Genomic DNA, 15575 nt, shown 5'->3' on the forward strand with positions numbered 1-15575 from the left:
ATAATCGAACTTCACATCTCACTTTTTTGGAGTGGAGGTAATGACTGCCCATTACAAAGGCAAGGTAAAATACTTTCACATTAGGAAAGCTAATGAAGTTGTATTTTCAACACTAACTGATCTGGGCTCTTGTATTCATCTAAACAATAAACTTTGGAAAGTAATGTGACCATATGGGAAGATGTTGTGCTGAAAGATACATTTGCTGACCTCAGAAGAATATGTTATGGCAAACTATCAGTTACAGTGTAATAGAGTATAGAAACAGGCCCTTCAGCCCACAGAGTCCATGCTGACCTTTAACCACCCATGTACACTAAACTTACACCATCGGATTCAACAATCTGTAGGAGGATCTTTGAGTTGAGTAGCATCTGCAGGTGGAGCGGGGTGGGGAAGAAACCATTGATCTTTCAGGTTGAAACCTGCATCCAAACTGATGTGTCTCAATCGATCTCATTTTTTATTCTCATCAGTTCCCCCTAGATTTTCTAACTTACCAATCAGCACACCTTTGGGATGGTGGAAAGAAACCAAAGCACCAGGAGGAAACCCATGCAGAACATGCAAACCCCATACAGACAGAACCTAGTGTTGGGATTGAACCCAGGTCTCTGGTGCTGTGAGGCAACAGCTTGATTACACTCCTTCAGCAGTAATCTGCTGTGGTTTAACCATTCCTTTAAATCAAAGGTAATGACAATGAGGGGAAAACCATTTTTTAAATGCTATCAGGACTGAATAGGTTATATGAGTTTGATGGGATGGTTGCTGGTCAAAGTGAGCTCCATAGCTGTTATTGAGAGGGCTGAACTGTCCTACTCTTTTGTATCTCTGTTTAGTAATAAGGATAGAACTTTAATTGGCTACTAAATTGCCCCTTGTATGTAGGTAAGTGTAGAATCATTGGGTAGGGAGATGGTGATATGGGGAGAGTAAAATATGATTAGATGATTGAGGGTCTGTTTCCTTGCTATATGACTGCACTGGCAACCTTTGTGAGAGTTTGTATTGCGAGAGACTGGCGAAAATGCATAGGCAAACAGAAGAGTAAATTCTTTAATCGATGTCAAAAGGGGACTGAAGCCAGAGACTTGGTACATCAGGAAAATTAGTGAATATGACAGAAAATATTTAGCACCTATCTTAAACAATTGATTATGAAGTATCACCATAGCACCTGTAGAAGGTAAAGGCAAACATTCCTTCCTTCCTTTGTTCTTCCCCCAAAATACTTCATTTAATAAAATATTCAGTTATATGATAAGAACATGGTATTATCTGCATTCATTTACAACATTTTAACATGCCACTTGCATTTCATTTAGAATCTTCCAGCACTGGAAGAACTTAGTCTGTCAGTGGCCAGTGCTGGAAGGATGCTAGACCCTGGTCTATTCACACAGAGCTCTTGCAATAGCTGCACTGAGATTCAATACATCCTTTAGTATGTACCCCTGCACTATGTAATGTACCAGCTGGCAGAATTCAGTTGTGAATATCTCCTTTCAGCAACAGGTGATCTTTGACTCAGTCAGTGTCCCTAAAAACAGCCCATAGAGCACAGAATTCTGTGTTACATGGTCACTCGACCATGATATCCCTTTCCAGATCTTGGTAGAAACATAGACCACAAAGAAATAGATGGATGATTATCTCATTTACCTGGAGGGCAGCATGCAGTGGGCTGAGACATCAACTGCACACAAAGGATATGACAGAAGGCCTTCACAAACAAGAACCAAGTGAGCTCAACTGCCTTGCTCAGCCATACAAAAGAGGATAAGGGTGTTACAATACTTAAATGTTACTTTCAACATTGCAATACTTAACTGTGTGGAATTATCTCTTAAGACAAAAGTAATCCCACATAAATGAAACTACACATGACTTAGAACAATGCACATAGAGTCCAGGCATTATCAGCAAGCATTTTGACTTGATCAATGACCCTTATCAGAACTGTTGTGGTTGTTTTTAGAACATGGAACACCGTGGCTTAGTACAGGCCCTTTGGCTAACTATGGTGCGCCGACCTTATAACTCACTTTAATATCAATCTAATCCTTCCCTTCTACATAGCCCTCCATTTTTCTATCATCTATGTGCCTACCTAAGAATTTCTTAAATGTCCTTAATATATCTGTCTCTACCGTTGTCCCTGGCAGGGTGTTCCATGCACCCACCACTCTCTGTATAGAAAAGCTTAACTCTGACATCCTCCCTATACTTTGCATCAATTTCCTCCGTGTCAGCCATTTCTGCCCTGGGAAAAAGTCTGGCCAAACACTTTATCTATGCCTCTTATCATCTTGTACACCTCGGTCAAGTCACCTCTCATCATCTTTTGCTCCAAAGGGAAAAACCCTATCCCGCTCAACCTACCCTCATAAGACATGCTCTCCAACCTAGGCAGTATCCTGGTAAATCTCTGCATTCTCTCTAAAGCTTCCACTTACTTCCTTTAATGAATTGTCTAGAATAGAACACAATATTCTAAATGTGGTCTAACCAAGATTCTATAGAGGTGCAATATTACCTCACTCATGGCTCTTAAACTCAATCCGCTGACTAACAAAGGGCAACACAACGTATGAGTTCTTAGCAACTCTATGAACCTGTGTGGCAACTTTGATTTATAGAAATGGACCCCAAAATCCCTGTGATCCTCCACTAAGAATCCTGCCATTAATCTCATATTCTGCCTTCAAATACGATCTTCCAAAGTGAATCACTTCACGCTTTTCTGGGTTGAACTCAATCTGCCATTTCTCAGCCCAGCTCTGCCTCTTGACAATATACTGTTGTAACCTAAGGCAACCTACATTATCCACAATTCTACCAACCTTCCATGCCATCTGCAAACTTACTAACCCACCTTCCACTTCCTCTTCCAAGTCATTTATAAAAATCTCAAAGCACAGGGGTCCCAGAACATATCACTGCAGAATATCACTAATTACCGATCTCCAGGCAGAAAACAGTCAATTTACAAACACCCTCTGGATTCTAAGGGCAAACCAATTCTGAATCCACATGGCCATGTTTCCCTGGTCCCCATTCCTCCTGACTTTCTGAATGAATTTATCGTGGGGAACATTATCATAGATAAATAAAGGCATCCGTTAGTCTTGCGAGACCATGGATCTGCGCCTGGAAAGTCACTCTCCAGGGCGCAGGCCTGGGCAAGGTTGTATGGAAGACCAGCAGTTGCCCATGCTGCAAGGCTCCCCTCTCCATGACACCAATGTTGCCCAAGGGAAGGGCATTAGGACCCATACAGCTTGGCACCAGTGTCGTCGCAGAGCAATGTGTGATTAAGTGCCTCGCTCAAGGACACAACACATGTTACCTCGGCTGGGTCTCAATCTCACGACCTTCAGGTTACTAGTCTAATGCCTTAACCACTTGGCCACGTGCCCACGGACATTATCAAATACCTTAATAAAATTCATAAGAACCACATCCACTGTTCTATATTCATCAATATGCTTTGTTACATCCTCAAATAATTCAATCAGACTCATGAGGCATTACATACCCTTCACAAAACCACAATTTCTATCCCTAATCAGACATTTCCCTATATGTGCATAAATCCTGTCTCTAAAAATATTTTGCCCACCATTGAAGTAGGACTCATTGATATATAATTCCCAACATTTTCTCCCTGCTCTCTTTCTTGAACATTTGCCATCCTGCAATCATGTGGTACTACTATTGTGGCCAGTGATGATGCAAAGATCACCATATAAAGCACAGCAATCTTCACCCTCGTTTCGTGTAGTAACCTAAGATATATCCCGTCTAGCCCCAGGGACTTATAAATCCTAATATTTTTCAAAAGTTCCAGCTCATCTTCTTTCATAATGCCAACGTGTTCTAACATATCTAGGATGTCCCAGCACAGCCTTACACTGTCCTCACAAATGTCATGTCCCTCCCTCTGGTGAGTACTGAAGCAAAGTATTCATTAAGAACATCCCATACTTCCTCCCACTCCAGGCACCTGTTTCTTCTCCTATCCCTGACTGGTCCTACCCTCACTCTAGTCATCCTCCTGTTCTTCACTTATGTATAGGATACCTTAGGGTTTTCCTTAATCCTATTTGCTGAGGCCTTCTCATGCCCTCTTCTAATCTCATAAATCCTTTCTTAAGTTCCTTCATGGCTACCTTGGAACTCTCTATAGCCCTGTCTGATCCTTGCTTTCTAAACCTTAAGTAAGCTTCTTTCTTCCTCAAGGAGTTCCTTTGCTCCTTCCATCCTTTCCCTGTCTCAATGGGACAAACTCACTCAGAACCCCATGCTACTCTTCCCTAAACAACCTCCATGTTTCCAATGTATGCTCTCAAGTTCTTGCATAAGAGCATCATAATTCCCCCTCCTCCAATTACTTCCCGGTACTGTCTACTCCTATCCTTGTCCAAGGCTATGGTAAAGGTCAGGAGTTGTGGTCACTGTCTCTGCAATGTTCAAGATTTCTGCTGAGATTAGAGATTTCTTAGCAAATGTACACAGGAAGGTGCAAGACTATTGCAACAGTACTAAAGCCATCTCAAGGGTAGTATTTAATGGCATTCATTTTCACATACAGTATTTTAAAAATTTTGCTATTATTAGGCTAGTGATATATACAAAAAAAAACAGAAAATGCTGACAAAAGCCCATGTAAGACAACATCTTTGGAAATATGAATAAGCAATGCTTTAGGTTAGCTTTCATGCAAAATGTCTCAGTTCTGCTGAAGGTCGCTGACCCGAAACGTCGACTCTTTCTCTGCTCGTTTTGCAAGTTTTAAAACAACTTCCTGTTTTTATTCCAGTTTTCCGGCATCTGCATTTTTATTTTGATATTCGTAATTAGACCGGTGGTGTCGCAGCACAGAGACGTAGGTCAACGATGAGAGAGACGGACGAGCACTCACAACTTCATCCGACTACCACCGTTTCGCAAATTGATGGGAAGAAGGCTATGATGCAATCGGAGCTGATCACGGCGATTGGCCACGCCGTCGCAGATGTGTCGGGGGAGGTGGTGACGTGTTCGGCACGTAGAATGTTGTGACAGAAAGTTACCAGGTTGGGTAGTGGTAGTAACAAAGGAGTCAACGTTCGCAAAGAAAATGTGCGGTAAGTGTCAGCTGGGGGAGATTCTGTAGCTCCCTATATGTGGCGTCCCGGCTTCTCTTTTCATACAAGCTGCCTTAGCTGACTACGCATGGCTTTTTTTTCTTGTGCATGTGCTTTAATAAAACAGCTTGTAGCTTCTTAAGAGTATCAGAAGATTACTGCTTGTGTTAGGATTATGGTGAGATTGTATTTTTAATTAAAACCTGATAGTTCCAGGTCCCGTTTTCATTTCCTTCAATTGTACTAGGTATTTTTTAATTGCGTGTAGCTGTGGGGGTTGGGGCGGAGGGTCGACGGTAACATGAGCAATGTATCAGGATACGTTTTGGAGCAAGTATCTTGGTGGTTGTGTCCTGCCTTTGCACACGTTTGACAAACGTGGATGGGGAGAGAAGTGACTGATTTTCAGTGATGACAGAGTTGGATTGAGGTCGTCAGGGGTTCTGATAGAAAGGGTATTAAGCAGACGCTCAAAGAGGCACGTATTTCGGGTAACTATATACCGCGGAATTTGTGGTGTAATTGATGTATTCTACTGCTTTTTTAAAACTATATATATATATATAGTTTTATATATTGGAAAGATTGTGTTCTATGAGTGGTTTAGTGATCGAGTATAGCGACCTTAAATGATCGTATAAAATATATATATAAAATTCAATTTTCTTGCAGTTAGTACTTTTTCAGAAGTTCGTTTCAAATGCTGCAACAGAAAGAAACGTTAATTAGTGGTTATTGCGTTCTTGTGTGTTTAAGTCAGAGAACGCTACAGCACAGAAACAGAACCTTCGGCCCGTCGAGTCCGTGCGGAAACATCAATCTGCTTAGTCCCAACGATCTACACCCGGACCATAGCCCTCCATAACTCTCCCATCTGTGCACCTATCCAAATTTCTCTTAAATGTTGAAATCGAACCTATACCCACCACTTACACTGGCACCTCATTCCGTACGCTCACTCGCCCTCTGAGTGAAGAAATTCTCCCTCAACATTTCGCCTTTCACCTTTCACCCTTGACTCATGGATGGCCTCTTGTTCTAGTCTCACCCAACCTCAGAGGAAAAAGCTTGCTGGCATTAGCCCTATCTATACTCCTCAGAATTTTGTATACCTCTATCAAATCTTCCCTCAGTTTTCCACGTTCTAGGGAAAAAAGTCCTAACCTATTCAACCTTTCCCTATAACTTAGATCCTCAAGTCCTAGCAGCATCCTTGTAAATTTTCTCTGCACTTTTAATCTTATTTACATCTCTTCTGTAGGTAGAAGAGCAAAACTGTACACAATACTCCATGAAACACGGGAGCACCTCTGATCTTTGAACCTTCTCCCCATTTGGATAATAGTCCACACTATTGTTCCTTTTACCAAAACGCATTGTCATACATTTCCCAACACTGTATTCCATCTGCCACTTTTTTGCCCTTTCTTCCAACTTGTCTAAGTCCTCCTGCAATCACATTCCTTCCTCAGCACTACCTATCCCTCTACTTATCTTCAGATCATCTGCAAACTTTACCACAAAGCCATCAATTCCATTTTCTAAATCATTGACAAACAATGTGAAAAGTAGCAGTCCCAATACTGATCCCTGAGGAACACCACTTGTCACTGGCAGCCAACCAGAAAAGACCACTTTTATTCCCACACTGCTTCCTGCCTGTCAGCCATTCCACTATCCATGCTGGTATCTTTCCTGTAATGCCGTAGGATTTTATCTTGTTAAGCAGCCTCATGTGTGGCACCTTATCAAACAGGCAAGATTTCCCTTTACAGAAACCATGACTTATTTTATCATTAGTCTCAAGATACCTGGAAACCTCATCCTTAATAGTAGATCCAACACTTTCCCAACCACTGAGGTTAGGCTAACTGGCCTATAATTTCCTTTCTTTTGCCTTCCTCCCTTCTGAAAGAGTGGAGTGACATTTGCAAGCTTCTAGTCCTCTGGGACCATGCCAGGATCAAGTGATTCTTGAAAGATCATAACCAGTGCATCTGTTATCTCTTCAGCAACCTCTCTCAGGACTCTGGGATGTAGTCCATCTGGCCCAGGTGACTTATCCACCATAAGACCTTTGGGTTTGCCTAACACTTTGTAATAGTAATGGCACTCACTCCTGCTCCCTGACACTCACAGATCTCTGGCACACTGCTATTGTCTTCCACTGTGAAGACAGATGCAAAGTACCCATTAAGTCCATCTGCCTTTTCTTTGTCCCCCATTACTATCTCACCAGTATCATTTTCCAGTGGTCCAGTATCAACTTTAACCACCCTCTTTGCTCTTCATATAACTGAAAAAACTTTGGATATCCTGCTTTATATTATTGGCTAGTCTGCCCTCATATTTCATCTTTCCCTTTCTTACAACTTTTTTAGTTGCCTTTTTTTGGATTTTAAAAGCTTCCCACTCACTTTTGCTACCTTAAATGCCCTTTCCTTGGCTTTTATGCAGTCCTTAACTTCTTTGTCAGCTACAGTTGTCTACCCCTGCCATTTGAGAACTTCTTCCTCTGTGGAACATATCTATCCTGCGCCTTGTGAACTATTCTTAGAACGACAGCCATCTCCATTCTGCTGTCATCCCCGTCAGTATTCTCCTCCAGCCACCTGGACAAGCTCCTCTTTCATGTCTCTGTAATTCCCTTTATTCCGTTGCGATACTGATGCATATGAGTTATTATTCTCCCTTTCAAATTGCAGTAGGAATTCAATCATATTATGATCACTGCCTCCTAAGGGTTTCCTTCCGTTAAGCTCCCTAATACGATCTGGGTTATTACAGAACACCCAATCTAAGATTGCCTTTCCCTGAGAAGGCTCAAGCACTAGCTGTTGTAAAAAACCATCTTGTAGACATTCAACAAATTTCCTGTCTTGCAATCCGACATCAACCTGATTTTCCCAATTCCCTTACATATTGAAGTCCCCTATTACAATTGTGTCATTACCCTTATTACATGTCTTTTCCAGCTCCCTTTGCAATCTCGACCCCACATCTTGGCTACTATTTGGGGGCCTATATATGTTTCCCATAATTTTTTTTAACTGTTGCAGTTTTGTAACTCCACCCATAAAGCTTCAACATTCTCTGACCCTATGTCATCTCTTTCTAAAGTTGGAATTCCATCTCTTACCAAAAGAGCCACACCACCGCCTGCCTCCCTGCTTGTCCTTTCGATACAAAGTATATCCTTTGATGTTAAGCTCCCAACTGTGGCCTTCTTGCAGCCATGACTCAGTGATGCCCACGACGTCATACTGACCAATCTCTAATTGCACCATGAGTTTGTCCATCTTATTCCGAATGTGACACGCAGTCAACCAAGATCAATTTAACCCTTCCCTTCCACATAGTCCTCTATTTCCCTTTCATCTTTATGGTACTGTTTCTTTAATGTCTGTAATGTATCTGCCTCTGCTTAGCGCGCCATAATGTATACTGCCTCTACTGTCCACCTAAACTGAGAAGTGAGGTTTGATCGATCTCAGCACCAGGCTGATTTGGAAAGGGCAGATACAGGCCGAAATGAAGCAGCAGAGTCCAGGCCCAGAGCATATCGATGCGACGGAGCCTGGGTCCTAGTGCAAGGAATGATCTGAGGTTTGGCCGATTTAAACGCTGGGCCCAATAGATTGAAAAGGCAGGGTGTCAGAACAAGAGGTGAGGGTTGGGCCAGTTTCTGCTCACTGCTTCACAACGTTTATTCGGCTCTGCACTAAACTGATGCTGTAGCCTGCTCCAGTTGCTCTGGGCTTCATGTCCGAATGCTATTTGTTTATTTTTGTTGTTTGCACAATTTGTTTTTTTTTTTCTCTGTGCACATTGGGTGTTTGGCAGTCTTTTTTTTAATGGGTTCTTTTAGGTTTTTTTGTTTTGTGGCTACCTGCAAGGAGATGAATCTCAAGGTTGTATAATGTATAAGTACTTCGATAGTAAATGTATTTTGAACTTACAATATTCTACATTTCTGTTATTTATCCCTTCTACTATCTTGATGTTCAGATGCTTTGAAATTGTCTGTACAGATGGCATGCAAAACAAAGTTTTCAGATATTATCTTGGTGCATGTGACCATAATTAACCAATCACCAATTCCGGTTCCACTCCCTGCTCTCTTGTCTCCTCTGGCCCTTGTTTCAGCCTATTCAGTCCTGTCTCTGGTCACTTTGCCCTGGTCACCAGGTCAGACACTTGATTCAGCTTTCTATAGTACTCAGTCCATACACCTGCCCATATCTGGCCAGGCCCTGAACCCTGGCCCCCACTGTAGCTAGACATGGGGGTTGATGGGCACTATCACTGGCTAAACATGTCTTGCAATCAGGAACACTGAAAATAGACATTGGTGTTGACAGCTTGATCAATAAACTTGATAATACAAGCAGTTGGAGAATCCTCATAAAGTATAGGAGAACAATCAAATTCAAACAGCTTTTATATCTTTCAGTGCATTGGCAATTTTAGATAAATGTTATGCTATTTACAATCCTAAGACTTAGCCAAATGCACAGGGCTGTGAGTCACTAGAAATTCTAAAGGATCTCAAAAATCTAAAAACAGAGATTTTCAATGGTTTTAATGCAGAGATTGGTAACTTTTATTGATAAATACAGGGGGGGTGGCGATGGAAATGTGGAGCTGAGCTACAATCATATTAGCTGTCATCTTGATGAGTAACACATAGAAAATACTGGAGAAACTCAGCAAGTCGTGCAGTATCGATGGAGGAGGATGAACAGTCAACGTTTTGGGCCGACACCCTTCATCAGGACTGGAAAGGAAAGGGGCAGAAGCCAGAATAAGAAGGTTGGGAGTAGAGGAAGAAGTACAAGCTGGCAGGTGATAGGTGAGACCAGGTGAGGAGGGATGTGGGGAAGGGGGGTTGAAGTAAGAAGCTGGAAGGGATGGGTGGAAGAGGTAAAGAGCTGAAGAAGGAGAAAGTAATAGAGAGTTCAGTAGACCATGAAACAAAGGGAAGGAGAAACAGAAAACAGAGGGAGATGATGGGCAAGTGGGAAGAGAAGGGGTGAGAGGGTAACTAGAATTTGGAATGGTTAAAGAGAGAAGGAGAGGGGTGAGAGATTACCAGAATCTGGAGAAATCGGGTTGGAGACTACCCAGACAGGATATTTTTGGCAGAAAATGTCAACTGTTTATTCTCCTCCATAATTTTTGCCTGACTTACTGAGTTCCTTCAGCATTTGCGCTCCGTTGTGTGTTTATGTGGTCTTGTTAAATAGGCCTGAGTGCCTGAATGCTGTATAGCTACTCTTGGCTCCTAAGACTACAGTTAGCAGAGAACAAAGTTAAAAAGAAAATACTCAGGATTACAGATTATGTTTCTCTTGGAGTCTAAGGTAGCAAAATTTAGGAAAACAAAGAAAGCATTATTCCATCTCTATAGAACCACACGGTGCATATTAAACGAGTAGATTTTGTAGCGTTGGATAATGTTCAAAGAAACACCCTGGATTTTATTATCTGGGTCTGTTTATGTTTAAGCACCAAAGAATTACATGTGACCTGGCTGGTTATTGTAATTTTGGGGTTTGCATATTATCAAAGTACCTGAATATAAATTATGCTGGAATGATCTTTTTCTTGTTTATTCTCTTGGGATTAAGAATTACTTTCCTCCACACTACTTTTGTGGTTTCCAAACTGGCTAATAAGGCCAATGTGGGAACCACAGCTTCTTCCACAGACATAGGACATATCTGTTGGGAAGGATGATGCCCTCCCTCCATGCCTATTCAATTCAAAATAAATTTTATTATCAAAGTACGTATATGTCACCAAATACTACCTTGTAGTTCATTTTCTTGAAGGCATTCACAGTAGAACAAAGAAGTCCAATAGAATCAATGAAAAGCTACACCCAAGACTGACAAATTGTGCAAAAGAAACAAGTGATTAAAAATAATAAGTAATTACTGAGGATATGAGTTGTAGAGTCTGAAAGTGGGTCCAAGGGTTGTATTCAATGATCAGTTCTGTGCTTCGGTGAGTGAAGATCTCCACACTGGTTCAGAAGCCTGATGGTATACATGGCTTTTCTGTTCCCAAAGTACAGGATCGAGGTTTTCAAATCACAGCTGCTTCTTCAAGTTGAGCAGTCATGGATTGGAGATTCCCTATCATCGGTGGAGATGTTGCACTTCATCAAAGAGGCTTTGAGCACATCCTCTATCCACATGCTGATCGCCAGAGCTTAGGAAAGAGTGTCCGTTTCAGGAGTATTCCATCTCCACAAGGCCTTTAATGTCATTGACAGACCTCTGTACTTGGGACATTTGCCTTGAAGAGAGCACTGACTTTAGTTCACCTATCCTTCCAGTGAATTTGACAGATCTGTGGATCGTTGGCTAGTTCTTTTCCCAGGGAGCCGTGAGCTGTGGGAATGACTTGCTGTATGATGTGACTGTCATCTCAAAAGGGCTAAACCAGTTCTTCACCAGGGCAAGGGCCTGAGTGCATATTGAAACACAAAAAACAGCATAGTAAATCCAAAATAATAGCAGAAGATGTCGGAATTATTTAGCAGGTCCCATTTTATTTCATACATCTGTAAGTGGTTTACAGAGCATATTTTGTCCCATATTAATTTCTATTATCCTTACCGATCTTTATACTTTTCCTAAGAGATTTAATTGCTGCATGTCTCTTTGATTGCATTACAACTGCATGGATGTTTGTTTTCTCAGTAGAGTTATTTAATGGAATCACACTGTTGGCCCCACACTGCTCTTGGACTCTATACTCACTGGTTTTAGAGGAAGGGGTGGAGTGGGATATTTCGGGCTGAGAGCTTCCTGATGAAGGGTCTCAGCCCAAAATGTCGACTCTTTATTCCTTTCCATAGATGCTGTGTAGCTCTGAAATTGTGTGTGTGTTACTTGGGAACAGGTCAGTGGATCAGTCCTGTAAGGACAGTTTGGTCTAACAAAACTGTTGCCATAACGCTGATCAAAGCCATCAATGTGCGGACTGGCCATACATTCCCTGCTCAGGAATCTTAATACTGATCATACCAATTTTTTAATGATAGGTCAACAAGTGTTGGTGAGGCACGATTTAACTTCCTTCCTCCACCGGACTTCAGTTAATAATGCGTGGGGAATTGATGATGTAGCCAGGTCAAAATAGTTAATGTTTCTGGAAAAGTGAGGTTGACACAGAGGCGTGGTAGGTAATAGTCCAATGATCCAGGTTCGATCCTGACCTCTGGTGCCATCTGTGTGAAGTTTTTACATTCTGCCTGTGTTTCCTCTACGTACTCTGGTTCCTTCACATGTTTCAAAGACGTGAGGGTTGGTAGGTTACTTGGCAGCTGTAGATTGCCCCTAGTATAGGTGGGTGGTAAAAGGATCAGGGTGGAATTGATGGGGCGTGTGAAAAAGAATCAGTTATTGAGAAACTCTTTGGGAAATGAGAGTAATGGAATTGTTCTAAAAGTTGGCACAACTTGATGGGCTAAATTGCAGTCTTATATGCCATTGGAAATATATAAACTAAATGATTTACGGTAGCAGGATTCCCAAACATGCAAAAAAACTTTAATCTAGCCCTTTCCTTTCATTCCTCATAAATGTGTTTAACGAGGCTACTTTGCAGATAGTAACAATGAGACGACTAGACTATTGCCTCTATATCACTGAATGAACCTTTGATGACGTGCCACCTCCGGTGCAGGTTCCCACTGAGGGTCACTTGGTACAGGTCTGCACAGGGAACCCTCTACCTTCTGGGAATCCCATTGACTGCTGGTAATGTCCCGTCCTTGGATGGTGGTGTACAGGGACATGTGGTGGGGGCACTGAATATTTGTTAACATCTTCACCATTCATGTTCAGTAATATTTGGATACAGTTCCAAAGAATTATTCCAATTATTAATTTCATTTCTAAAGTTAAGAGGTATACCTACATACTGAGAAATTAACTTGAAACCATTTAAAGCATCTTGATCGATAGAAACTTGTACTTCTCCGCAGAGCAAATGCCTTGCGTTTATCTGGTTGCATTGGGTTTAATGTAATATAGGATCTGAGCTGGCAGACCTGTTGGCTCCATAAGAATCCCAGCAGAACAGCATAGGCAGCATGTGGTGATACCAGTGTCAAATCTGGCTTGTGTGCCAGGCAGCTGGCACTTCCACAGTGGTCCACTGTAATCTCCAACATCAGCAGTGGCTTTAACCAGCCCCAGTATTTTCCAGGTGCACTTCTACATGAAATGCATTAAGTTATTGCCCAAGTACTTCCAAGGGACCGGAAAGACAATAGACAATAGGTGCAGGGTTAGGCCATTCGGCCCTTTGAACCAGCACCGCCATTCACTGTGATCATGGCTGATCATCCACAATCAGTATCCAGTTCCTGCCTTATCCCCATAACCTTTGATTCCGCTATATTTCAGAACTCTATCCATCTCTTTCTTGAAAACATCCAGAGACTTGGCCTCCACTGCCTTCTGGGGCAGAGCATTCCACATATCCACCCCTCTCTGGGTGAAAAAGCTTTTCCTCAACTCCGTTCTAAATGGCCTACCCCTTATTCTTAAACTGTGACCTATGGTTCTGGACCCATCAGCAGGAACATGCTTCCTGCCTCCAGCGTGTCCAATCCCTTAATAATCTTATATGTTTCAATCAGATCCCCTCTCATCCTTCTAAATTCCAGTGTATACAAGCCCAGTCGCTCCAATCTTTCAACATATGACAGTCCCGCCATCCCGGGAATTAACCTTATGAACCTACCTCAATAGCAAGAATGTCCTTCCTCAAATTTGGAGACCAAAACAGCACACAATACTCCAGGTGGGGCCTCTCCAGGGCCCTGTACAGCTGCAGAAGGACTTCTTTGCTCCTATACTCAATTCTCCTTGTTATGAAGGCCAGCATGCCATTAGCTTTCTTTACTGCCTGCTGTACCTGGATGCTTGCTTTCAATGACTGATGTACAAGAACACCAAGAAAATAGACTATTAAACATGGATGGGGTCTGTACAGGTAAGGGTTGTCTGTGCTTGTTTTGGTGCGCCTGCACCCTGAATACGGTGCTCAGTTTTAGTCTGCATATCCAAGAGGTGTTTTATTTGCCTTGGGCACAGTGTAATGAAGAATTAGTAGATTGATTACTGAAAGGAGGGTTTGTTCTTTGAGGTAAGATTGTATAATTGGGCCTTTGTGTTCTAGAGTTTGGAAGAATGAGAGGCAAGCATGTTGAATTACTTAAGAATGTATGGTGGGTTGACAGTGCGGTTAGTGAGAGGTCTTTTATTTTTCCTGGCTGGAAAGTTTAGGCCTCAGAGTAAGGGGTTGGTGATTGAGGATGGAGAATTGCCATCAGATAGTGGGTTGTAAATGACAAACTCAAGACAAGAGACTGGATACACATTTGGTATGAATGTACAAGACTTTAGTCAATAGACTTTTGAGTGCTTCACTTTCATTGAGGACAGATGAATAATTTTTCTTCCACATATCACTTCCCAGCTTTGTATTTCATCCTACCTTCCCCCTCATCAGGTCTCACCTATCACATATCAGCTCGTACTCCTCCTGCCCCCACCCACCTTAGTCTGACTTCTGCCCCCTTCCCTTTCCAGTCCTGAAGAAGGGTCTCAGCCAGAAACATCGACTGTTTATTCCTCTCCACTGAGTTCCTCCAGCATTTTGTGTGCATCCTCAAGATTTCCAGCATCTCCAGAATTCTTTGTGTTTTTGACTTGATGTATGACAATCAGAGGGAAAATGGATGAGGTTGGCATTTGGCCATCATCTTATTGTACAATTGGGTGAGATGGCATACAGCCATCCTTAATGGGACTGGGGCTACGATCAATGAAACATGGGTGGGCAGTGTTACATGAAGTCTGTCAGAAGTAGGAAGTGCTTGCAATTTGATAGTTCAAAAGAATCGTTACTCATATTGTATAGTTACCGAAACTTGACACCCAATCACTTATTTTGTTTTCAAGGAATTTTTGCCTACCTGAATCACCTTGTTCCCCGGACAAGAAGAGAAATTGTTGAAATCTTATTCAAAGGGCTTCAAAGACTTGAATACAGAGGTTATGATTCTGCAGGTAAGGTGATTTAATTTTTGCATGAGAGATGGAAGTTGCATTTACATTGCAACTCTCTCTTCCTCTGGTTATCTTGAAGTGTTTTGCAGGGAAGTGCAGCATCCACTCTCCACGTGTCAGGCAAGGCAGGCTGAGGGATAAACGAAACCGGCATTTTGAAAAGGGAGCCGATCCCCGCAGGCTTTGATATGTTGAGTGTATGATGTATGTTATGGGCAACTTGGTTACATTACTTTGAATAACTTATGGGAGTCCTGCTCTTTGTGCCCCTCTCCCTGTGTTGTATTTACTAAACTGGGAATGTTTATGGAGAGGAGCGTGTTCAACTTGTGGTTTTCTACCGTCTGGC

General features: G+C 42.1%; 1 protein-coding gene across 2 annotated transcripts in view; it reads left to right on the forward strand.

Moving 5' to 3' along the window:
- Positions 1-4959: 4959 nt before the first annotated feature.
- Positions 4960-15575, forward strand: part of LOC140212068 (glutamine--fructose-6-phosphate aminotransferase [isomerizing] 1-like) — a 109886-nt gene continuing 99270 nt past the window's right edge. For both annotated transcript variants that reach the window (XM_072282541.1, XM_072282542.1), the window contains exons 1-2: positions 4960-5132; positions 15119-15226. In XM_072282541.1, coding sequence (XP_072138642.1) covers positions 5126-5132; positions 15119-15226 — 115 coding nt within the window. In that variant the 5' untranslated portion in view covers positions 4960-5125. The remainder of the gene's footprint in view (positions 5133-15118; positions 15227-15575) is intronic.

The sequence above is a fragment of the Mobula birostris genome, chromosome 18, assembly GCF_030028105.1.
Source record: "Mobula birostris isolate sMobBir1 chromosome 18, sMobBir1.hap1, whole genome shotgun sequence".
Taxonomy (NCBI): Eukaryota; Metazoa; Chordata; class Chondrichthyes; order Myliobatiformes; family Myliobatidae; genus Mobula; species Mobula birostris.